General features: G+C 41.6%; 1 protein-coding gene across 1 annotated transcript in view; it reads right to left on the reverse strand.

The window, feature by feature from the left end:
• Positions 1–378: 378 nt before the first annotated feature.
• WDFY1 (WD repeat and FYVE domain containing 1) overlaps positions 379–26,835 on the reverse strand; it is a 71,359-nt gene continuing 44,902 nt past the window's right edge. The window contains exons 6-12 of the mRNA XM_005574438.5: positions 25,564–25,676; positions 22,101–22,227; positions 20,862–20,967; positions 10,335–10,436; positions 7,904–8,034; positions 5,878–5,986; positions 379–3,802 (exon numbers count right to left, since the gene is read on the reverse strand). Coding sequence (XP_005574495.1) covers positions 3,743–3,802; positions 5,878–5,986; positions 7,904–8,034; positions 10,335–10,436; positions 20,862–20,967; positions 22,101–22,227; positions 25,564–25,676 — 748 coding nt within the window. The 3' untranslated portion in view covers positions 379–3,742. The remainder of the gene's footprint in view (positions 3,803–5,877; positions 5,987–7,903; positions 8,035–10,334; positions 10,437–20,861; positions 20,968–22,100; positions 22,228–25,563; positions 25,677–26,835) is intronic.

A 26,835-nucleotide genomic window follows, 5' to 3' on the forward strand; every position in this document is an offset into this window, starting at 1 on the left:
CTTGATCTTGGTATCAGCAGATAGCTCTGTGTAGTCAGAGAGCCTAAATATCCTGCACTATGCTGACTGCTACCTCAGGCAGCAGAGACAGTAATACCTACCTCCCTTACAGAAAACACAAATGACATGCTAGCACATTCAGGCCAGAGGCAGGAAGAAGGCGTGTGCTTTCAAGTCAGACAGACAGACCTAACAACACAAATTCTCTTGGTTTTCTCATCTGCAAAACGGGAGGAATAATGCCTTGCCCAAGTGTTGCCAGGATTGAGTAAGATAATGGAGTGAAAGCACCCAGCACAGAGGGTGCTGAATAAATGGTTGCTACTGTTACTGCCCTACGTCCAGGCCGACTACAACAAAAGTGGTATTAGGCAAACATAGGAACAAGCAAGGAATGTTTTATTGTGTGCATTTTCTGAAAAAAAAAAAAAAAAAAAAAAAAAAAACACAAAAAAAGAACCCACAAATAGGAGCAAAGAACAAAGTTTTCTAGCATCTCTGGGATACACAGGGCACCGTATTTTATAGAAACATAGCTAGTACAAGAACAAAGTGTACTAATTAACATTACCCTTTGCTTCCCCCGTCAAAAAAGGCTATACAGAAAAACACTTTAAATTGTACTCTAATACAAATGTGTTGCACAATTAAACTTCAGCTTACTCCAAGAGTTATTGTATTGTAAACTGCAGAAAGCAGAATAGGCATTCAATAAATCTGCTCACAATTAACAATTAAGCAATAGACACTTGAATAAATATAGCATGTATTACTTATTTGTTAAGCCTCATACTTATGATGAGCAGATGGTTTATCATTAGAGTAACAGTTTTTTTTGTTTGTTTGTTTGGGTTTTTTTGTTTTTTGTTTTTTTACATTTTAGGAGATACCATATCCAATAACGGAAGTAGAAAGTACTTTAATGAAAACTGATTTTAGAAAAATATCTCCTCGGGTCTGAGCTACTATGGTATTTATTACATATTTGGGTCAGTTTCACCAGTTTAAAAATATAGGTACTAACAAACTGAATTCTTTCATGGGAAAACAAAGTGATACATTCTAGAGCAATATTATTTCTTTATGTTCTTTAGGTAGCAGGACAGAGCTAGGACATGGTAAACAGATTTACAATGTAATGAATAATTTGTTTCTACCTAATGCTATAGGGGTATTGCTATCATTTGGACTAAGAAATAGTAATTTTAAACCTTGTTTATAATGAATAATTGGCATTTCCTTATCACATATGTACTAGATCTAAATATAAGGATCTTCTCTAATAGTCTGTATTCCTTAATCCCTGTCTGTACAAATTAGCCTGCATATTCAGGAATGGAACAACCAGTAAACTGTTACTTGAAGAACTAATTTAAATGACCCATTTAAGAGAAATGCTGTCAAAATAAGGCAATAACGATCAGCCTATCTGTACTTTTCTTCTGTGCCTACTCAGTAAAATTGAGAAAATAATATTTGCCCACTTCTATAAAAATATCACCCCATTTGCTACCTAGCATGTGAGAGAGACAAGACAAGCCTGTCATGTTTGTCTCTAAAAAGAAAAACGATGATAGGCCTGGTGGAGGACAAGCTGTACAGAAACATCTGCCTTTTCTAAGATACATCATTCCAATTCTTCCTTAAATATAAATTTCCTCCTTGATTTATATTAACCCCTTCGGAGGCACTATAATAACTTTATGTTCCCATGGAACATAGGGTTTTTCAAGAATTTCTTAAAATAAAAAAGGTTTGAAAGCTATGGAGTAAACTCAGCAGCTGTGAGATATTCTGTTCAAACTACCACAGATGTCAAATGGTCACATTTTACAGAAGTCAAAGGAAAACAAAACCACAGTTCTGCACTCTTCCACAGGGCAAGGAATTGATCATATTCTATTTTCCTTTCAGGACTTCATAAAATCCCTAGGATAGCACCTTTGTATGGGCTGAACCATTAACTGAACTAAAATTAATACAGGAAGCTTAACATTCAACATTGTGTTTGAACAAAACTTACCACTACTCAATTTTTCTTCCAAACTATGTTAGTAATATACATTTTGCAAATAGTCTAGAAAGCTTTTAAAAGAAATCTCTTTAGGTGATGTAACACGTAAACTCTAAGGAACAACAAAACTCTTCAGTCTTATTTCTGAAGATAAGTCAACATTGAATGCAGATCATTCCAGTACATGATGCGCCTGAGCCCCTTTCCTTACATGTGTCACACAGCCATTAAGACATCTTAGTTTAATTGTCTCCTTAAACTTTTCAGTCCCTCTAAGACGTCATTATAAAACAGATTTAGTCCTTTAGTTTTATCATATGGAATGACCCTATTGTCTTGGTATGATCCCAACACAGTGATGCAGTACTGAGGTTTTTTGTTTTTTAAATCAATATCCATTAGTAAGATTAGCAAAGATACTGTTGCTATCTATTTTTATATTTGTCCTTTAAAAAGGTAGGCCCTTCTCCACTTATTTCCATATCCCTAGAGAAACAGATATATGATGTACTGTTGTCAGAAAAAATCACACACACACATACTGGAATATTAAAAGACAGGCTCTTCATTTCTTCTCTTCCTCATGCTGGTACACAGTGCCCAAAAGCTTTAGAAATGCCTTTATGAACAACAGCTTTTGCTAGTTCTTAGGAAAGCAATTTATGAGTTGGGAATTATTGTGCCAGCTCTGGGTCACTAACTTCTTTTAATGAAAACATGAATAATACTAGTTATAACTCAAACTCAAAATAGTGTAAAAGCTGTAGAGTGCTTTTGTGGGGGGTATATTAAATTGCCAGAATATTGCAGAGGCTCATCTTGGAACAACAAGTAGAATGCTGTTTCAGTGAAGAGGACTGGGCTGTTCCAGGCAACAGACGGATCACTTCGCATCACAATGGTGGCTGGGTTTCCCATCACTTATTACTAACGGCGATGAGGAAAAGTCAGGCGGCTTGTGTGACTCCCATGTTAACAGCACCATAAAAAAGTTTTGTCCTCGGAATTTGGGGGAAAGGGAAGAATGTGGACTGCCTTGGTAATTAGAGAAATTTCACAACTTACTTAATGACAACCTCAAAAGTTCACCTGTGGCACACTGGCTGGGAAGAGAAACTATTGAAAAAAGCCAATGCGAAGCGCAGATTACGGCACTACCTGAAAATAACAGATCTCTTTAAGAAGTTTATCAGTAACTAAGTGTAGAGGATATTCACATACTGCTAGTTCATAGGGAAAGGTCTCTGGTTTCGTAAGTTCCTAATGCCACCCCTCAAGAAAGAGAGAACAAGTCTTCCTTCCCCCAGCTCCTGTTTTGACAACAGCCACAAGAGCCCTGGAAGGCCCCCTAGGCTAAGTGAAGTGTCTGTACTTGTGACTTGCTTTGAGAAAGTTCTAGGCGTTCACTTTTTTGACTTTTTGTCCCCGCTAAAACTCATTTGCTAGCTCATTTTTTCACTACATATTAGCTCGCTGTTCATGGGGAAGTTTCACTGAAGTAATTCCAGTCTTCAGGGAACCACTACGGATAGACCTTTCACATATTAGTCCCCATAGGTAAGTTCCACAAATGCCCCAACACACACCTTTACATTTGCTTTCTAAAAATGTTGATTTGTTTGTAAGTGGCTACTGTCCATTCATGAGACAGCACTGTGGAGCTGCGCGGGAAGGACTTCATTTGGTGGAGCTGCTGTTCTTAGCTGTGGATGTCGCCCAGCTCTCAGATCAGTGTGGAGAAAACCCAGTTGCCAGACTGCAGCCCACCACAGGCGTCATGTCCCAGATCTACAAGGAAGGAACATGGAAAAGGCAGCAGTGATAACCAGGTCTAATGGCAAGAGTCAACACAGAGAAACAAACGACTGTTAAACCCGAAAAGGTGTCAAAATAACGAATTTTCTCATTCTCTTCTTTCATAACACCTCCTTAAGATTTATAGAAAGAGGAGAGGATGTGAAGAAATAGGAACACTTTTACACTGTTGGTGGGATTGTAAACTAGTTCAACCATTGTGGAAAACAGTGTGGTGATTCCTCAAGTATCTAGAACTAGAAATACCATATGACCCAGCCATCCCATTACTGGGTATATACCCAAAGGATTATAAATCATGCTGCCATAAAGACACATGCACACGTATGTTTATTGCGGCACTATTCACAATAGCAAAGACTTGGAATCAACCCAAATGTCCATCAGTGACAGACTGGATTAAGAAAATGTGGCACATATATACCATGGAATACTATGCAGCCATAAAAAAGGATGAGTTTGTGTCCTTTGTAGGGACATGGGTGCAGCTGGAAACCATCATTCTCAGCAAACTTTCGCAAGAACAGAAAACCAAACGCCGCATGTTCTCACTCATAGGTGGGAACTGAACAATAAGATCACTTGAACATGGGAAGGGGAACATCACACACCGGGGCCTATTATGGGGAGGGGGGAGGGGGAAGGGAAGGCATTGGGAGTTATAACTGATGTAAATGACGAGTTGATGGGTGCTGACGAGTTGATGGGTACAGCACACCAACATGGCACATGTATACATATGCAACAAACCTGCACGTTGTGCACATGTACCCTAGAATTTAAAGTATTTAAAAAAAAAAAAAAGATTTATAGAAAGATGCCAGGTGGCTGGGCATGGTGGCTCATGCCTGTAATCCCAGCATTTTGGGAGACCAAGGCGGGTGTAGCGCTTGAGCCCAGGAGTTCGAGACCAGCCTGGCCAACATGGCAAAACCCTGTCTCTAGCAAAAAGAAAATACAGAAATTAGCCTGGTGTGGTGGCACATGCCTGTGGTCCCAGCCACTCAGGAGGCTGAGGTGGGAGGATCACCTGAGCCCAGAAGGCAGAGGTTGCACTGAACTGAGATCACACCCCTACACTACAGCCTGGGTGACAGAGCGAGACCGTGTCTCAAACAAAAAGATTTTTAGAAAGATAAAACAATGTAGTCCACTAAAATGTGAGTAAAGCATATAGGTAGTGTCTTTACACATAAAAATTACATCATAACAATGTTTTAGTATAAATTCAAATTTTTTTTTAGAAAAGCCCATCAGGAATATAAAATATCTCAGTTTCACCACTGAAGAATGGTACTTAGGCCAGGCATGGTGGATCATGCCTGCAATCCCAGTACTTTGGGAGTCTGAGGTGGGAGGATCGCTCGAGCCGAGGAGTTTGAGACCAGCCTGGGCAACATAGTAGGACCCAATCTCCACAAAAAATCCCCCCAACATTAGCTAAGCCTGTGGCAGGCACCTGTAGTTGTAGCTACTTTGGGAGGCTGAGGTGGGAGGACTGCGTGAGCCTGGAAGGTGAAGGCTGCAGTGAGTAGTGATTGTGCCACTGCACTCCAGCCTGGACAACAGAGCAAGACCCATCTCAAAAAAAAAAAGAGTGGTATTAAGTATAAAACACTTCATTTCAATTTATGTGTTAGTGACCCAGGGATTTAATTTTTAAAATGTGTGGTTATTCTTTATAATGAGGACGCATTCTGCCCAGGATGAAAAGGAACATTGGCAAGGGTAGGAATGTCTTGAGATGGGTTAGGGGTGAGGGCCCAGGTCAGCAAGGGAGAACCCTGAGGTGAGCTCCACCCATGGGGATATACAGGGTGCCAGACTCACTCCACCAGACAGACACTGCAGAGGGAGGTGCCACTGGGATTGACCACCACTGAGTGCATGGAAACTCGCAGGCAAGCAATTTATCACTCAAGGTTTTAAACTGGCAATCAGTTGCTTATAAAGCTTACCAATCAGAAAGAGTGACTGTCTCCTGGACATTCACAGCATGATAATGGGCAATCTCAACTGAGATGCTGACAGACAATTAGCCAGCTTACCTTTACAATGCGGTCGGTCCCACAGGTCACCATCAGTCCCCTGGCAACGTCCATGGACATGTGGGAAATGTTATGTTTTCCTTCATGAAAGGTCGCTAGAGAAGTCCGACTAACAAGAGAAAAGAGATCACTGAAAATGTTCTTGACTGTACCTAGAGCTAATGGGGTAAGCCTTTTAGCAACATAAAATAAGCAAATATGGCCAGGTGCAGTGGCTCATGCCTGTACCCTCAGCACTTTGGGAGGCTGAGGCGGGTGGATCACTTGAGGTCAGGGGTTCAAGACCAGCCTGGTCAACATGGTGAAACCCCGTCTCTACTAAAAATATAAAAATTAGCTCCGTGTGGTGGCACACACCTGTGATCCCAGCTATTCAGGAGGCTGAGGCAAGGAGAATCGCTTGAACCTGGAGGTGGAGGCTGCAGTGAGCCGAGATTATGCCACTGCACTCCAGCCCAGTTAAGTAAGACTCAGTCTCCAAAAGAAAAAAGCAAATGCTTATTATAGTGTTAAAATTTGCTCCTAAAATTGTGGCTATGGTTTTGAAAACTAACCTTATAATTTAATGATGACAGAAAGCATGACAAATCACAAGACTGTTTTATAAAACTCCCAAAATAACCGGGTTTTTTTTGTTTTTGCTTTTTTTAAACTGGAAAGGCTGATACATTCCTAGATAGAAAAACAAGAATCTTCAATATAAAAGAAGAACTGCATTGGATAAAATCATAGAGCATGGGCAAAACATTCATCAGAGAGCTGCAGTTTTCCCTGAAACCTCTGCCATGCACAGGAGCAGTGCCTCTTACAGCACCGGCTTCAACTCTGCCCCAAAGCCCAGGTGCCCCAATCCCATCACTAGTTCATTTACCAACACCAGTCGTGATGCACTAGCTTTCCAATGTGGACCTCTGCCAACATTTGCCTCTGCTGCTTTAAAAGATGATTCAAAGGGAAGGAAAGAAAATGGTGGTTCTGTCCTAATAGATTTGCCTAAAAATCAGTGCAGAGTGGAGTAAACAAACAGATGTGTCTTACACACAAAGAGCAATTTAAAAATAGACTGCTAGGCCAGATTTTTGTGAAAGAAAGAACATTGGTCTCTAGAGTTTTCCCAGTAAATTTACATGCATGTGTGAACAAAGGTCTAGGCACTAGATACTTCTATAGAGAACCAGCTCAACCACTGCCATCCACAGGTGCATGGACTTATCCCTGCATGGCAGTCGGTGGGATGTGGAGGCTCAGGATGTCCACTCAGTTACTGGACCATGTAACTCAGCATTCCTCACCATGTTCAGGAGAAAGCTGCCCAGTCAGAGAGGCAGCTTCAGATAGACAGCGGTGGTCTTAAGTCATAAAGCTAGGGCAGGTCCTTTCTTCAAAAATGGCTTACGGGCCAGGCACGGTGGCTCATGCCTGTAATCCCAGCACTTTGGGAGGCCAAGGTGGGCCTGGCATCTTTCTATAAATCTTTTTTTTTTTAAAAAAAGTGTGATTCAAAAAAGCCCCAGATTAAGTATGCAAATAGTGAAATACACAATCAAGCCAGCGATGACTCAACAGTGCCTACTCACTTGTCTCAGCCCCAGCGTCTTGGTGTCCCACATCTGCTTTATGTTCCAGAAAAAGGCTGAGGTGGGTGGATCACTTGAGGTCAGGAGTTCGAGACCAGCCTCACCAACATGGTGAAACCCCATCTCTACTAAAAATACAAAAATTAGCCAGGTGGTGGGGGGCGCCTGTAATCCCAGCTACTCGGGTGGCTGAGGCAGGAGAATCGATTGAACCCAGGAGGCGGAGGTTGCAGTGGGCCAAGATCACGCCACTGCACTCCAGCATGGGTGACAGAGCAAGATTCTGTCTCAAAAAACAAACAAACAACAAATAAAATGGCTTAGGAAATTCAGGAGAAACAAACACATGGCTAAACATATCCGTATCACTTCTGAAGCTCTTCACATTTCAGAGAACCATTAGACAGATGTAATAAGAGGCAATGAGACAAAAATATGCAAACACTCACTCTTCGTCTTTGATGGAGTCGTAACAAGAATCACAAACTCGGACTTGGAACTCGAAGCCCATGACTGGGTAAGTTGAGCGCTTGCTGCTGCACTTCCCGCAGACAGCCTGCCCGCATTTCCTGCAGTGATGCTTCACGGGTGACCGGGAGGAGGAAAACAGGGTGTTAGCTTTTGCCTTTTTGTTTTTTGTTTTGTTTTGAGACGGAGTCCTACTCTGTTGCCTAGGTTGGAGTGCAGTGGCATGATCTCAGCTCACTGCAACCTTTGGCACCCGGGTTCAAGCGATTTTCCTGCCTCAGCCTCCCGGGCAGTTGGGATTACAGGTACCTGCCACCACGCCTGGCTAATTTTTGTATTTTTAGTAGAGATGGGGTTTCACCATCTTGGTCAGGCTGGTCTTGAACTCCTGACCTCATGATCCACCCACCTCAGCCTCCCAAAGTGTTGGGATTACAGGCGTGAGCCACAGCGCCCGGCCTAGCTTTTGCTTTAAAGCACATGGTTTCCCTCTAGAGTAAGGGAACAGGAGTGGGGAGGATATACCTTGAATTGTAATCATCCCAATTCAATGTATCAATTAACGCTCACAAAATAGACAATTTTGACACTAGTCAAGGATTTCCAAAAAACCTTGCTGTACTGGTCAAAAACAATACTATTAACACCAAATTTAGTTCATTTAGGAGCCTAATCACTGTAGATTTGGGGAAAGAAAAATTTATTCCTCCATCATAAAAAAGGCATTATTATTTAAAATAAGTTTTATTTATTTATTTTTATAGAGACAGGGTCTCACCATGTTGCTCAGGCTGGTCTCAAACTCCTGGGCTTAAGCCACCCTTCCACATTGGCCTCCCAAAGTGCTGGGATTACAGGCGTAAGCCACCACACCGGGCCTAAAATAAGTTTTAAATGCACTATGCTCTCATTAAGAAACTAATGCCCATAAATCATATGTTTTGCTATATTTTAAAATCTCTCAAACTGTGATTCTGGAAATAAGCCTCAAGAACATTACAAAACAGTCCAATTATTATTACTGATTTTGACATATTCTTTTACCACCAACAGTTTAGTGACCAGCACCACTTCTCTCTTAACTGTTAATAAATGGGAGTAAAATCCATTTCTCTGTGCTTCCTTTAGAAGTAGGGAATACTTCTATTAATTATACTGCACTAATTACCATCAGCCTTGCATTGTGAGAACTTGGCTAATGACAGACAGAACTCAGGTGCTATTTCAGAGCTTTATAATGGTCTGAGCGCTAAAATAATCCCCTTCTTGCCCGCCAGTCTCATATGAGAACTTATTGTGGAGTAGCTCTGTAAAACTTTTTAGAGTTTATTTATTAATTTATTTTTTTGAGATGGAGTCTCACTCTGTCATTTAGGCTGGAGTACAGTGGCGCGATCTTGGCTCACCGCAACCTCCGCCTCCCAGGTTCAAGTGATTCTCTGGCCTCAGCCCCCTGAGTAGCTGGGATTACAGGCGTCCGCCACCACACCCAGCTAATTTTTGTATTTTTAGTACAGACAAGGTTTCGCCATGTTGGCCAGGCTGGTCTCAAACTCCTGACCTCGGGTGATCCACCCGCCTCGGCCTCCCAAAGTGCGGGGATTACAGGCCCGAGCCACCAAGCAGGGCCAAAAAAGTTTATTAACACATACAAACTTTAGGCTAATCTCTCATAGAGGTGAAACCAATAATAAAAGGAATAAAATTAGCATCTTTTTTACCTACCTGCACAAATTCACATTTACCCTGAGTGGTTACCTTCCAGGCTGCTGTGGAAATGGGTTTGGTTTTTGTTTTTTGTTTTTTTGTAGAACTTTAGTATTACAAGAATCCTTGAAGTTAACAGCACCTTTGAAATCTACAGGCTATTTGGAACATATTTCTTTAATTTAAAAAATTTTAAAAACAGTACTCAAAACATGCTTAATAAAAATGTTCCAGGTATGCTTATAAGGGAACAATTTAAAATAATCTAAAACTCATAGGGTCAGGCGTTCAAGTGAGGACTAAATTATTACTTTTTATCTGTTTGTGACAACATAAGGTAAGGTATATATAACTGTATGACCTAATTTATTCCAACTTTGTTCTTGGCTAGCATAAAACACTGACTTTAATAAGTAACAGTATTAAACTGAAAGATCTTTTATCTATTTAAAAATAGGCTCTCAGGGTTTTCTACGCACCCCTGCCTTTCCAATACAGGACGAGCAACGGAACAGTGAGGTAACAGTCTCACTGGCCCCGGGAAAGGTCTTCCTCATTATTAGTCACACAATAATAAAGACACAGAAAATGTAGGAATTAACAGCATTTGCAAAAACAAAGTGTGATTCAAAAAAGCCCCAGATTAAGTATGCAAATAGTGAAATACACAATCAAGCCAGCGATGACTCAACAGTGCCTACTCACTTGTCTCAGCCCCAGCGTCTTGGTGTCCCACATCTGCTTTATGTTCCAGAAAAAGGGCTGCTCACATTTCTGACAAGAATCACTTTCCAACCACTGAGGAGCCTGGGGGAGCAGAAAGTCAAAGCCAACATCAGTGTGTCTATGTTTACTTCCGCGTTTCAAAATTAATACAACAGTTCTAGACCTTGCCGGGGTTAGTCTTTCTTTTCTTCTTTTTTTTTTTTTTTGTCACCCAGGTTGGAGTGCAGTATGTGATCTCGGCTCACTGCAACCTCCGCCTCCTGGGTTCAAGTGACTCTACTGCCTCGGTCTCCCAAGTGGCTGGGACTACAGGCATGCACTACCATGCCAGGCTAATTTCTGTATTTTTAGTAGACTTGGGGTTTTGCCATGTTGGCCAGGCTGGTCTCAAACTCCTGACCTCCCAAAGTGCTGGGATTCTAACCATGAGCAGCCATGCCCAGTCAGTAAGTATTTCTTTTTAATTCCACAAAATATTCTAGCTAGTTGTCATATTCAATATTATGTTTAATTATTCAATATTATGTTTAATTATCCAATATTATGTTTAATTGTGTGTGTGCAGGAGGGTCTTTTTTGAGCCAGGGTCTCACTCTGTCACCCAGGCTAGAGTGCAGTGTCGTGAACATGGCTCACTGCAACCTTGACCTCTCAGGCTCAAATGATCCTCCTGCCTCAGCCTCCCGAATACCTAGGGCCACAGGTGTGTGTCACCATGCCAGCTAATTTTTTATTTTTATTTTTTTTGTAGAGACGGGGTCTCACTATGTTTCCCAGACTCATTTTGAACTCCTGGCTTCAAGTAATCCTTCTGTCTCAGCCCCACAAAGCACTGTGATTACAGTCATGAGCCATTGCGCCCAGCCTTAATTGTGTGTTAAGTAATCATGACAATTTTAGCCACGGTTACAGGGTTGTTCAATTTGTAATCTATAGATAGGAGGGAGTAAATCAGTTTTTATTGTGAACCCTTAAGGGTTGTCTTTATGTATTTCTTTTTTATGCTGGAGATGTTTGAACTCGAAAACCAGTTGAGTAAAAACCCAATGCATGCAGCAGAATCTGGTGACCTACCACTGGGAAAGGCTTGCAGGGTCACAGGTGACTAATAGAAGAGATCCGACAAAATCCCATCACCTAGTTGCTCTGGGTAGGGACTATGCCGGCAGATTTGCCACCCTTCCCTTCCCAGCCACAGCAGCAGGTCCCCCCTCCTGGGGCCACACAGTAGTCCTGCAGCCTTCACTGGGCAGCAAGCTCTAGTTTTGTAAATCTCGGTGCACGTTTCTTCTCCCCTCTAACCAGTGAGTTACTTTTTGGTATTATTCATCTTGATCTATCCACAGCCTGTCACACAGTAGGTTCTTAATGCATTTTTGTTGAAACAGAGGAAGCAGTCTCAAAATTAATTTGTTAAAAAACTTAGAAAATAGGCCAAGTGTGGTGGCTCACGCCTGTAATCTCAGCACTTTGGGAGGCCGAGGCAGGCGGATCACCTGAGGTCGGGAGTTCAAGCCTGGCCAACACAGTGAAACTCCATCTCTACTAAAAATACAAAAATTAGCCAGACGTGGTGGCGCACACCTGTAATCCCAGCTACTTGGGAGGCTGAGGCAGAAGAATCACTTGAACCCAGGAGGCGTAGGTTGTAGCGAGCCAAGATCGCACCATTGCACCCTAGTCTGGGCAACAAGAGCAAGACTCAGTCTCAAAAAACAAAACAAAACAAAACAAAAACTTAAAAATATTTCTCTAAACAAAAAATTACAAACTATACCCAATTCTAAGATAAACCTGTTAAAAGCCTGTTTAGGCCGGGCGCAGTGGCTAACACCTGTAATCCCAGCACTTTGGGAGGCTGAGGCAGGCAGATTACCTGAGGTCAGGAGTTCAAGACCAGCTTGGCCAACATGGTGAAACTCCATCTCTACTAAAAATACAAAATTAGCCAGGCATGGTGGCACACGCCTATAATCCCAGCTACTTAGGAGGCTGAGGTGGGAAAATGGCTTGAAACCGGGAGGTGGAGGTTGCAGTGAGCAGAGATTACACCACTGCACTCCAGCCTAGGCGACAAGAGCGAAACTTCGTCTCAAAAAAAAAAAAAAAAAAAAAAAAGCCTGTTTAACCCCAATCATTTAACATTATATAGGTGCAACAAAAATAGATAGAAAACATTTTTTCTAAAATATATATTAATATATTTGGTGGTTTGAATGATGGGTGCCCCTAGTTCTTCATTTTGTCTCCTATTGCATCAAAACTTTTGGCCTTCCTATTTCTTATTTTGGATCTGTCACTAGAAATATTTCTACATATAACAGACATTAGAAAGGTCTTTTTTTTTGAGGGGGGGTGTGCAGAAGGCACTCACAAGTAGACTGAAACAGACTGAGATAGAAGAAAGGTTTCCTTAAATAACTGGGGAACGTTGGAGATGAGAAGGGATGAAAGAAGAATAAAGAGATGTGTATCTATGTGAGAAAAAATACTTTATTGATATAGAATTACTTCTTTGTTTCTGTGATCACTAGAAGGCAGGTGGTGATGGAGGCTGCGGCTGTGTGGGGATACTACCTGGGGACACTGGCCCTAGGAGAGACGCAGCAGGCTGTGCTGCCAGGGGCACAGGATATTTAATTGCCGGAGGAAGGAAAGTAAGTATAACTTCCTAATCTTATGTCTGGGACATGCCCAAGTGTAACTCTCGCAAAACCGCAGTCACGTGGACCAAAAAACAGCACACAAATGTATTCACTAAGCCATCTCCAAACAACTCCAGTAAGAGTTAATGTGCTTTAAGGACGATACAATGAAGGCTTTAATGGAAACAGAACAATAGATGAAAGTTCGTTCCAGTTTATACTTCCCGTACTTAGCAGCAGGGAATTCGATGTTTAATGTAGTGCACAAAAATGTTAAGTGTAAAAAAGAACTGATTTGCAAACTTGCCCGTTATTGCTCAGTGCTTTAGAAATTTACTTCTTTCTTTTGTCTCCAGTTAATGGCTGGATTTTCTATTTCCCTTGACCACACAGTGTCTGTTAGGTATTACTTAACACAAAAATCTTAAAACAAACTTTACTGGTCTGGAATTCAGAAATCTGCTCTCAACCAAAACACAGGGAGGATTCAATTTTCTATTTTTCTTGAGCTAAAATTTGGTTTAAAAAAAAAAGAAAAATCACTGAAAGAAATGTCTGCATCTTCTCCCCCCTTAGCCTCTCATTTATGACATTATTGGCCTGGTTTGATCCACAAATTTTTAAAATTTGTTTCCTAGGGCATAACAGATTAAAGGGACTAAGGTGGGTAGAATTGAAGGCAAGAACAGTTTCAGGAAAAACGTTCTCAGTCCTACATGAAATAGTTTCCTACACAGATACAAAATTGTATTATCATGAAACACGCATGCAACATTTGTGGTCAGAATGGTGAGCCTGCATCAACAAATTAGTAAATTACATCAAATTTACACTTTCTTTTTTTTTGAGACAGGGTCTCGCCTTGTCACCCAAGCTGGACTGCAGGGTCACAATCATGGCTCACTGCAGCCTCAACCTCTGGCTCATGTGATCTTCCCTCCTCTCAGCTGCCCTAGTAGTTGGGAGTAGAGATATGCACCACCACGCCCAGCAAATTTTTTGTACAAACAGGGTTTCTCCAAGCTGCTCGGGCTGGTCTTGAACTCCTGGGCTCAAGTGATCTGCCTGCCTCAGCTTCCCAAAGTGCTGGGATTACAGACATGAGCCACTGTGCCCAGCTGTACATTTTCATCAAAGTGATTGTCTTCATAAGGGGCTGGCATTTGAATTATGTTTCAATCACCCAGAGCACTCCTTTAACACAAAAGGCCTCTATCTCCAGCAATGTCTGTTAAGCAGTACATCAATGGATTTCCTAACATTTTAATGTTTTCAAGTGACTCAATTTCAAGCAAGGATTTTAAAAATATATACAGATAAGCCATTTTTAAATTATCAATTTTTTTTTTTTTTTTTTTTTTTGAGACAGAGTCTCATTTTGTTGCCCGGGCTGGAGTGCATTGGCGTGATCCCAGCTCACTGCAACCTCTGCCTCCTGGGTTCAAGTGATACTCCTGCCTCAGTCTCCCAAGTAGCTGGGATTACAGGTGTCCACCACCACACCCAGCTATTTTTTGTATTTTTAGTAGAGATGGGGGTTTCACCATGTTGGTCAGGCTGGTCTCAAACTCCTGACCTCAACTCATCTGCCTGCCTTGGCCTCCCAAAGTGCTGGGATCACAGGCATGAGCCACCATGCCTGGCCTAAATTCTCAATATTTATTTATTTATTTATTTATTTATTTATTTTATTTTATTTGAGATGGAGTCTTGCTCTGTCACCCACGCTGGAGTGCAATGGCACAATCTCGGCTCATTGCAACTTCTGCCTCCTGGGTTCAAGTGTTTCTCCTGCCGCAGCCTCCCAAGTAGCTGGGATTACAGATGCCTGTCACCATGCCTGGCTATTTTTTTGTATTTTTAGTAGAGTTGGGATTTCACATGTTGGCCAGGCTGGTCTCAAACTCCTGACTTCAGGGGATTCACCTTTATCAGTCTCCCAAAATGCTGGAATTACAGGCATGAATCACTGTGCCTGGCCTCTCAATTCATTTCTAATAGTCATAGCTATAATCACCAAGTCTAGGAGTCAGATCTCTTGCCTTTAAATCCTGGCTCTGCCACTTGTCAGCACTGTTCTCAGGCACGTGACTCCACTTCTCTGTGCCTAGGTTTCCTCAACCACTGTTATGGTCTGGCCCTGTGTCCCCACCCAAATCTTAGAATTGTAATAATCCCCACGTGTCATGGGAGGGACCCAGTAGGATGTAATTGAATCATGGGGGTGGGTTTTTTCCATGCTATTCTCCTGGTAGTGAATAAGTCCCACAATATCTGATGGTTTTATAAAGGGGAGTTCCCCTGCACATGCCCTCCTGCCTACCATGTAAGACATGACTTTGCTCCTCCTTCATCTTCCACCATGAATGTGAGGCCTCCCCAGCCATGTGGAATTGTGAGTTCATTAAACCTCTTTCCTTTATAAATTACCCAGTCTAAGGTATATCTTTATTAGCAGCATGAGAACAGACTAATACATCTGTAAAATGGGATAACAGTAGTATATACCTCATAAGGTTGTGAGGATTAAGTGAGTTAATATTAAGTGTTCAGAATACTACCTGGCATACAGTAAGTGACATCTAAGTCCAGGCAATGTGCCAAGTGTTTCATGTTTTTTTATTTTACTTAATTTTCATATGTCCTAGGAGATACAGAGCAACACTATCCCTATTTTACAGGCAATGAAACTGGCTCAAAGATTAAAGCAACTGTCAATGAGTAGACGCAGATCCTGGGGAGATCCAGGAGTCCAGCCTACATCTCTGTGTGTATCCCTATGCTCCACATAGTCTCTGCATACAAGGCCTATCCACTTCTACATGTGGTGGTCTCCAAACATGGTCTTGGGCTATGGCAACCTACAGATCTGAGCTCTTGCCTCAGGGTGCATGATTCTGTTTAAGGGTTTAAGAAAGAATATAACTTTGACTGGGCACAGCTGCTCACATCTGCAATCCCAGCACTTTGGGAGGCTGAGGCAGGTGGATCACTTGAGGCCAGGAGTTCAAGACCAGCCTGGCCCACATGATGAAACCTCGTGTCTACTAAAAATGCAGAAATTAGCCAGGCATGGTGGCACATGTCTGTAGTCCCAGCTACTTGGGTGGCTGAGGCACGAGAATTGCTTGAGCCCAGCAGGCAGAGGTTGCAGTGACGAAAATATATGCTTGAAAGAATTTAAGGAAACAAACTAAAATCAAAATCAGAAACAAATAGCTTTTTAGAACATCTCTTAACATAAGACATACCCTAACTTTATTTCGTTTAATACTCAGAATATAGCGTTACACTATAAGCTAACATGAGCCATCCTAATATATACGTATTATCTAAGGAGAAGCTTTCGTTTTGTGCTGAGAAGAGCAAGAAAGAGTACTAATTAGGTATTATAATTGCATTACTCTCTTTTCCACATCTTTTTCCACCTGCCGAATCTGAATAAAGATATGACAAGAATAAATTCCATTGTTCTACTACCACTAATTGCTGTACTCGTCACATTGCACTAGTATATAAAATGCTATACACTCTGTAATCTATTAATTTTAAAATAAAGCTATCTTTTCAAGAAGATTCATTCTCTAATTATTGTTTCTTGCTCATATATATTTTGTGCCTACTTCCAAAAAATGATCCCTTATCATGATCTGGCAGGGAGGCAAATCTGCTTCCAACTCGTCAGCATACTGGCTGAAGCCACAGTGGGTAGTAAATGCTCCAGTTAGTATTGACAGGGGACTTGGAGAGAAATTCCAGGCAAGCATTGCAGAGCTAGAGGATCTGGGACCAATCCTCTATGCCCTAGTCTAAGAAAGTCCTATAAACCCCTAAAGGCTGGGCTCCGTGGCTCACGCCTATAATCCCAGCACTTTGGGAGGCAAGGCGGGCGGATCACTTGAGGCCAGGGGCTCGTGACCAGCCTGGTCAACATGGTGAAACTCCCTCTCTACTAAAAATACAAAATATTAGCCAGGTACCGGTATGGTGGCATGAGCCTGTTGTCCCAGATACCTGGGAGGCTGAGGTGGGAGAATCACTTAAAACTAGGATGCGAAGGTTGCAGTGAACTGAGGTCTTGCCACTGCACTCCAGCCTGGGTGACAGAGCTAGACCCTGCCTCAAAAAAAAAAAAAAGCCCAAAAAACCCTAAGGCCAGGTCAGAACCTTATAGATTACAGCCTGTTTATCCTTGCAATACATTTTCTCAGTTATTAAAAAACAAACAAAAAAATCTACTAAAAATAATGCATCTTTTTGACACAACTTGCCTTCCTATCTCTTCTACAGATGCAGTGAATTGTGCACACAGGAAACGCCTTGATTGATGGGACTATTTTTTCTTTCCCTAGATATGGAAATACACTCCACATATGAACAGACATTTCTCAAAAGAAGACATTCATACAGCCAACAGACACATGAAAAAATGCTCATCATCACTGGCCATCAGAGAAATGCAAATCAAAACCACAATGAGATACCATCTCATACCAGTTAGAATGGCGATCATTAAAAAGTCAGGAAACAACAGGTGCTGGAGAGGATGTGGAGAAACAGGAACACTTTTACACTGTTGGTGGGATTGTAAACTAGTTCAACCATTATGGAAAACAGTATGGCGATTCCTCAAGGATCTAGAACTAGATGTACCATATGACCCAGCCATCCCATTACTGGGTATATACCCAAAGGATTATAAATCATGCTGCCATAAAGACACATGCACATGTATGTTTATTGTGGCACTATTCACAATAGCAAAGACTTGGAATCAACCCAAATGTCCATCAGTGACAGACTGGATTAAGAAAATGTGGCAAATATACACCATGGAATACTATGCAGCCATCAAAAAGGATGAGTTTGTGTCCTTTGTAGGGACACGGATGCAGCTGGAAACCATCATTCTTAGCAAACTATCACAAGAACAGAAAACCAAACGCTGCATGTTCTCACCCATAGGTGGGAACTGAACAATGAGATCACTTGGACTCGGGAAGGGGAACATCACACACCGGGGCCTATCATGGGGAGCGGGGAGGGGGGAGGGATTGCATTGGGAGTTATACCTGATGTAAATGACGAGTTGATGGGTGCTGACGAGTTGATGGGTGCAGCACACCAACATGGCACAAGCATACATATGTAACAAGCCTGCACGTTATGCACATGTACCCTAGAACTCAAAGTATTAAAAAAAAAAAAAAAAAAAAAAAGAAATACACTCCACAATGATGCACTTTGAAGGCAGGAATCCCACTTCTACTTTCTAAATACTTTTTCTAAAAGAATTTACCAATGATAAAAACAGCAGGTTAAAAATCTAAGTTGTGAAACCCTCGGGAAAGCCACCAGCAGTGCTGGGCACCAATGGTCTCCTCCCCTCATCATCCAGGGAATACAGCCTCTCTCTCTCTGAGTTTTCTGCTCTCTCAGAATAAGACTGAAAAACAATAGGCCAAGAGCCAGGAAACAGAACAGTATACTAGCTGTTCTTGGTGCATATAACTAGTAGCTGATAAACATAAAACACAGTTCAAATAAACCTTTGAAAATATAGTATTATACATCCTATTTCACACACACACACACACACACACTTTTTAGAGTTTTGCTCATCACCCAGGCTGGAGTGCAGTAGTATGATCTTGGCTCACTGCAACCTCTGCCTCCTGGGTTCAAGTGATTCTCCTGCCTCAGCCTCCCAAGGAGCTGGGATTATAGGCACCCACCACCATGCCTGGCTAATTTTTATATTTTTTAGTAGAGACTGGGTTTCACTATGTTGGCCAGGCTGGTCTCGAACTCCTGACCCTCAGGTGATCCACCCACCTCAGCCTCCCAAAGCGCTGGGATTACAGCATGAGCCACTGTGCCAGCCACATCCTATACTATTGAGCCAATGTATCTGCATTTCATAATAAAATATTCTAAGCCTTACCAAATATTTTTTAGAAAATTCAAAAAGAGATACAAACCAGAAATTTGTAATCCAAATTTCCTCTATTTGACTTGTCTTACAAAGTTACAAAAAAAGTCTCACAATCAGTAAGTCTCTGGATTATGGATTGCATTTTATTATTTATAGGGTAGTCTATTTCTTCCACTAGATTACAAATTTCTTGTGGCAAGTATCTTTGTGTACAGTAGCCATAAAGTCTGTAAATGACTAATGTCACCATTTAAAAAAAAATAGACGAAAGCCCCCTTCATTACTTCTACTGGAATATGGTAAAAATGAAGGTTTAATTAATGAGAATCAGACTCACAAAGAATCAGAGACAACACAAAGCAGACACATGTGCAGGGATTGGTGGGAATTCTGCAGCAACGTAAAATGTCTGTTACAATGGTGCACAGCACACTGAACAACATGTTGCCATAAAGGACAGGATCCTGAACAGATCATGTGATGTCGTACAACATAGTAGGTATTGCAATGCAATATCAATAAACCATTTATTATATAAATTCACTTACGTTTCCCGACTGTACGGACACCCTGTAGGTGCCCAACGAATATTTTCAAAGTTAAACTGTAAGTCATTAACGTCCCTTATGGTCTAAAATCTTCTCTGGAATCAACTTTTTTTGCTAACAACATCATAAGTTATAGATGCCACTTAGAAAAGAAAGATAATGCCAGTGCAGGCAGAGACGAGAATGGAAACCTTGATTGGAAATCATTTGACAACATCTATAAAAAGCCTTAAGAATGTATATATGCTTGGACTCAGAAGGTCTATTTCCAGAAATTTGTCTGAAATAAATAATTGATCAATCACACAATGACAAGGTCAAGAGTATTCACTGCAGCATTCTTCAAAATATTTAAAAAAGAGGATATACACAGTGGCTCATGCCTATAATCCCAGCAATTTGGGAGACTGAGGCAGGAAGGTCACTTGAGCCCAGGAGTTTGAGAACAGCCTAGATGACACAGCAAGACCCTGTCTCTACCAAAAAAAAAAAAAAAAAAAAAAAAACTGAAAAACAAGTTATGCATGGTAGCGTATGCCTGTAGCCCCAGCTACTCAGGAAGCTGAAGTGGGAGGATCGCTTAAGCCTGGGAGGTTGAGGCTGCAGAGAGCCAAGATCATGCCACTGCACTTCAGCCTGGGTGACAAAGCAAGACCCTGTCTCAAAAAAAAAAAAAAAAAGAGAGAGAGAGAGAGATTGTTTAGACAATTAGACTCTCTGTCTAAAGAACTGGAAGACAACTGAGAAGTCATTTCATTCCACAATTCCACTTTATGTAGGAGGGAACAGATACTTAGAGAAATTAAGGCACTTAACCAAGTAAGGTCTCACAACTAGTCAGTGGCCCACCAAGTTAGAAATTAGGTCACCTGAAAAGAATACTATGTCGACATGGCCTCAGTGAACTAGAACTCAATGGGAAGTAAGAGCAGAGCAATGGAAATATATTTTCCTAGAAACATGTCAAGTGTTTAGCTATGTCCCTGACAGCAGTCACTGATGCATACCGCAGGGTTTCCTACAGGAATGCTACGGGACCACAATGGTGCTTCGGAGGACCTCTGTGCAGTCCAGATCCCTGGATATGCCAGAAATCTGTCTCAAAGTGTTCTCTCAGTGTATTGCTCAAGGCTGAGAACCAGCCTAAATGCTGATTGTATATACTGCATGTCACTGGTAGAAACTCTCAAATGAGTAGAGGAAGGAAGCAGTGCACAATCACACAAAGGACCTTGTCAGAAATAACCCATTAGCAGAAGGGGAAGTTGGGACTGTCTGCACCTGGACCGGCATTTACAGCTCACTGGGTGAAAAGCCAAGAAGCCGGGTTCTTGGGGGGGTCTCTCCCGTTCGGCCTGGGCTTGCCCTTGTCTCTTACCTCTTCTCTGCTAACATCCATGTTCCACACTGCAATTCCGCCGTCCGAGGAACAGGAGACGAGCTGCCTGGTGAGCTGAAGGTAGCACAGCGACTGCACCTTGTCACTGCAAACAGCACACACAATAGTCACTTGTCTCCATGTGGAAAAACACGGGAACTATCTCATTTAGGCTCAAATCGTTCTCCTCATTAAAACCAACAAGTGGTATTTTACCACTGACTATCCAGCATGGTAAAATGAATTCTAGTATAAACTTTCCTTGGCATTTTATAACTCATCATACAGAATGATACTTTCTATAAAACATACGACTACTTTCAAATCAGTCATTAAGAATTGTAGGCCAGAGATTTGATGAGGGCTATGGTTTTCGGGACCAATCACCATGATTTCCCTTTCAGATGCATAAGATTTATCTATTTGTTCAGAAACAAAAAAGAACAAAGGAGGTATAACTCCCTTACTGAACACAATTCATATGAACAAGGAGCCCAACACCACAAAGATCGCTAGTGTGCACAGACACACACACAGATGGGGTGAAGGCCTCTGTCCCGCCTGCATGCCTGTCATACAGCCCTTTAGGATGCCCAAGGAAACAAGCTCTTGGCCTGTTATAGTGTACAATATGTTTCCTCAGCTAATTTTCAGCTTGACTGTGATTACAGTAACAGCTGCAGTCTAGCCAAAAAGGAAAGAAAGGAAAGCGGGGTGAAGAGGTATTTCTTTTTCTTTCAGGGATAGAGGGCAAGATCCTAAATATACAATGGTATCACTCAGGTGAATTCCACTGTCAAACTAGACATTATTTCTCAATTCAATATCTTTTAGAATAAAAAAACCAAAAACAAAAAACGAGTTAGGCTCCCAGCTCAAGAACAGCTTAGCATCCTGTTACATGCAACCTTCCATGGTCAAAATCCTCACCTGCATCTCTGTTCTATGCCTGCCTTAATCAGATATTTCAACGGGGTGACTCCTTAAGAGAGAAAGTGGCAAGTGCTCTTTGGACTAAGAAGGAAGAAAGTCCTGTACTCGTGTTTTGTTATTGTTTTGCTACTAAACATCAGACCCTTGGGGCTGACAGAAAGCAGTTAAAAGTGAACTGAGCGCTATCAGTGATAATTGCCATCTTAGAAGGCGGGGTTTGCAGAAAGTGTTATCAGACTACTAACGCCTTTCACTAGCTCCCCACTAACTCGGATTCTTTCCCCACCCCCACAAGTGGTCACGCACTGATGGCCCTGAAGTAAGAGCGTCCGGCCTTTTCTTCCTCCGATGTCCCACATGATGATGCTGTTGTCAGATGCTCCTGAGAAGAGTAACCGCTGAATAGGGTCCCACCAGAGGCAGGTGACACTACCTAGGGATTTGTGAGAGAGAGAGAGGGAGGCAGGGGAGAGGGGAGGGAGGAGAGGTAAAACATAACTCTACATCAGGAGGCACACATTTGACAGCTGAAGACCAAACTAGGATCAGTTGAGTCTTTAAGCAAAAAGGTACCTTCATGGTGTACAACGGGTCATTCAACCATGCCATCATGAGTCATACAGGAGACACAGCACCATTATCCACAGTTGTAAGATTAGAATTTTCAATTGTGCATCAAACTACTTGGGGCTGGGCATGGTGACTCACACCTGTAATCCCAGCACTTTGGGAGGCTGAGGAGGGCGAATCACTTGAGGCCAGGAGTTCGAGACTAGGCCTGGCCAACATGGTGAAACCCTGTTTCTACAAAAACAAACACAAAAAAACAAAAATTAGCTGGGCATGGTGGCGGGTTCCTGTAATCCCCGCTACTCGGGAGGCTAAGGAGGGAGCATTGCTTGAACCCAGGAGGTGGAAGTTGCAGTAAGCCAAGATAGCGCTACTGCACTCCAGCTTAGGCAGACGCTGTCTCAAAAAAAAAACCAAAAAACAAAAAACAAAAAAAACTGCTTGGAATACAAAGATTTTTAAAGAAGTTTTTCCTTGTTCTGTGCCAAAAATTACAAAGTAGCTTACATATGAAATGTTCAGAAAAAGTTACTGGGAAAAAAAAATGCTAGTAATATTTAGTGAGAAAAACCAGTAAAGTTTACTGTGTCCAACCTACACAAGATAAAAAAATCTAGATTATTCTGGGTCTCTGGAACCTTTCAGGTGTTTTACCCCAAGATGTCTATGTTTAAGAAAATTAAGTACCACAGAAAAAAGTCTGTTGTACACTACACAATTATGCCAAGTAATTTAAGTGAAAAATCTGAACTTCCCATTTCATACTTTATATTGGCTAACTTATCAAATTTGAAACCCTTGAGGAAATCTTTCTTTCTACATACAGGTGGATCTTTCAGTAGATCCTTTCCCTGTTCATCGACTGCTGTTTCTCTAGAAAAAACATTATTAATCAACTTAGTAAAACTGAACCAGCCACACAAGCTAATAATAATTTTGGTAGGTATACAGAGAATTAATGATGCCATATTCAAAAGCAAACAGAAACTACTTTCTCACACACACTTTCCAAAAACAGAACAAAAGTAGAAACAAAGAAATATTCTGCAAAGGCTTCAGGGGTTAGTTTCACATGACTTTTGACCCTGTGTAATCTGTGTGCCATCCATTTCAGTTAGAGGCCTAAAAGCAGATAAATACGGTCTTTCAACATGAAAACTACTAAGTAGTTACCAGACCCATTCTGCCTTTAGCAACCCTGAAAAAACTGACAAGCCTGGGGGTCATGAGACAATTAGTCATAAACAGAAAGTGGTTTCTTCACGGGCCTCTGCTTTCCTGCCCAAATCCATTTTAACTTGCTGTTCTCTTTTCTTCTTTTCCCCTACAGGCTCCTTGATTTGATATACTCTTATTTCACCTAAATATATTACATAGAAAGCATAGTGTACATTTATTATAACTTGTTACAACTAAAACGCTAACTATGGTCATAAATAAGTTCATCATTAATTCTTTCAGCAACTCCCCCATTCTCCATAAACCAGAGGGCCTCAAAGCTTGTATTTTGTGACACATATCAGAATTTGATCTTGTGATCGGTATGAAAACTTCAATCCATTACGGCTTAGCACCTGACACAGTTTAGACATGTATCCCCTCTAAATTTTGTTGATATATATATATATATTTTTTTTTAATCTTTTTTTTTGAGACAGAGTCTCCCTCTGTCACCCAGGTTGGAGTGCAGTGGCATGATCTTGGCTCACTGCAACCTCCACCTTCCGGGTTCAAGAGATTCTCCTGCCTCAACCTCTCTGAGTACCTGGGACTACAGGCGCCCGCCAACACGCTCAGCTAATGTTTTTTGTATTTTTAGTAGAGATGGGGTTTCACCATGTTGCTAGGCTGGTCTCGAACTCCTGACCACAAGTGATCTGCCCACCTCAGCCTCCCAAAGTGCTGGGATTACAGGTGTGAGCCACCGGGCCCGGCCTCTAAATTTCATGTTAAACTAATCCCCAGTGTTGCAGGTGGGGCGTGGTAGTTGGCTCATGGTGGTGGATTTCTCACGAATGGTTTAGTGCCATCCCCTTGGTGCTCTCCTTGAGATAGTAAATGAGCTCCCTTGAGATATGGTTGTTTAAAAGTGTCTGGCACCCCCACACCCGCACTCTTGCTTTGGTCATGTGATGTGCCTGTTCACACCTCACCTTGTGCTATGACTATAAGCTTCCTGAGGCCCGCACCAGAAGCATGTTGGTGCCATGCGTCCTGTACAGCCTGCAGATCCACGAACCAATTAAACCTCTTCTCTTTATAAATTACCCAGTCTTAGATATTTCTTTATTGCAATGCAAGAATGGCCCAATACAGCATCTAATGAAACCTCTTTATTACATGTGTGTATGTGGCGAGTCACATACAATCAACGGACTTTAAAAACCCCTCCACAGAGCTTCACTAACCCACTGCACTACAGAAATGACATTCCACCCAATAATTCTTTCCCCTCAGTACCTACGCAGGGTAGGTTTCCCAAGCAGAGGCTGAACCAGCCCACACATTCCTTCTAATTGTATTTATCAGGTCTTGCTCAGGGGCTTAGAAACTGATAAAATTTTTTAAAGTAATAATAACAACTCTTCCAAAGGTTTTACCAGTTAGAAGTAATTTTAAAGGTCTTGTCAACATGATAACTTATTTTATTTTTATTTCTATTTTTTTGAGACAGAGTCTCACTCTGTCACCCAGGCAGGAGTGTAGTGCCGTAATCTCGGCTCACTGCAACCTCTGCCCCTGGGTTCAAGTGATTCTCCTGCCTTAGCATTCCAAGTAGCTAGGGGTGGGATTACAGGTATGCGCCACGATGCCTGGTTAATTTTTGTATTCTTAGTAGAGAGGGAGTTTTGCTGTGTTGGCCAGGCTGGTCTTGAACTCCTGGCCTCAAGTGGTCCACCTAATTCGGCCCCCAAAAGTGCTGGGATTACAGGTGTGAACCAATGTGCCAGCCATAACTTAATTTAAAAAGGTAAGCAACATAGAAAGTATTATCCACACAAGCAATTTAGAAGGGATTTCGACAATATGAAATGAACCCATCACCCCACCTTCGCTTAGTTTTCACTCTGAATCCCGTATCTGGCCAATCAAAATGAAATCTGACAGATCATGAGGAAAAGAGCATTCATGAATTCACGTAGTGGAGAACTGAATTTGAATGCCCAAGTTAGGCATCTTGGGTGATATTCTAGCCTACCTTCATGTCCTTTGAGGGTTGTGATGACTGAACACGTGTTCTGTTCAAGCTTCAGCAGGGTGATCTGCCCAGAACAATCACCAACGAAAGCATACTGAGTGTCAAAGTCATATCTGAGGAGAAGCAGTCAAGGATATAGAACAGAAATCACCTGAAAATCCACTCATAAGAGAGACACCAGTATTAGTCAAAGTTAGTTTCCAAAGTTAGAAAACATGCATTTTAAAGAGAATAAGCATATACCTAAAACTATAACAAAAAAGGAAATACCCAACTGAAAATCATGCAATATGTAAATATTGAAGGTAAACATTAAAATAGCTGTTATTACTGAGAAAGTTTATATTCATTCATTCAACAAGAACTCATTGAGTGCCTGTTACTATATCAAGCAAGATCCCAGGAACTGGCAATGAAAAAAGAGCTGGTAGTGCAGACACACACAAAAACAAGTAGACATAATCAAGTACAATAAAGTGTCAAAGAGTGAAACTGATAACTACTGGGCTGGGTGCAGTGGCTCATGCCTGTAATCCCAGCACTTTGGGAGGCTGAGGTGGGCAGATCACTTGAGGTCAGGAGTTCAAGACCAACCTGGCCAACATGGTGAAACCCCGTCTCTACTAAAAATACAAAAAATTAGTTGGGTGTGGTGGCACACGTTTGTAATCCCAGTTACTTGGGAGGCTGGGGCAAGAGAACAGCTTGAACCCAGGAGGCAGAGGTTGCAGTGAGCTGAGATGATACCACTGCACCACTCCAGCCTGGGTGACAGAGCCAAAAAAAAAAAAAAAAAGAAAAAGAAAGAAAAGAAAAGAATGCTAACTACTGAAAACAGCAAGAAAGCTCTGAAACGTAATGGTTATTTATGAAATATCTCTGAAAATAATGCAAATCTGACAGTAAATACAAGACATGAATCCATGTTTCTTTTGGCCTAGAGAATTTAGCTATAAATGAAGAGGATGATTCACTTTAAATTACTGTGGATAGTTCAATAATCCAAAATGCAGTTGTTTGTGGCGGTAGTACATTTAAATTTAGAAAATATATTAACTATTGGTCACAACTCATTACTTTCTCAATTTGTGGCCATAGATATTTCTGGAAAACCAGAAATTTATACACAACATGTTAACTAGTATTTATAATATGAAAGCTATTTACAACAGGATAACTATCACTCTTCCAAAACACAGTCAAAAAGAGCACGGTAAACTAGGGCATGACTGTGATTGTGTCATTTTCTACAAATCCATTATCAAAAATGCT

Source organism: Macaca fascicularis, chromosome 12 (genome assembly GCF_037993035.2).
Source record: "Macaca fascicularis isolate 582-1 chromosome 12, T2T-MFA8v1.1".
In the NCBI taxonomy this organism is placed as follows: Eukaryota; Metazoa; Chordata; class Mammalia; order Primates; family Cercopithecidae; genus Macaca; species Macaca fascicularis.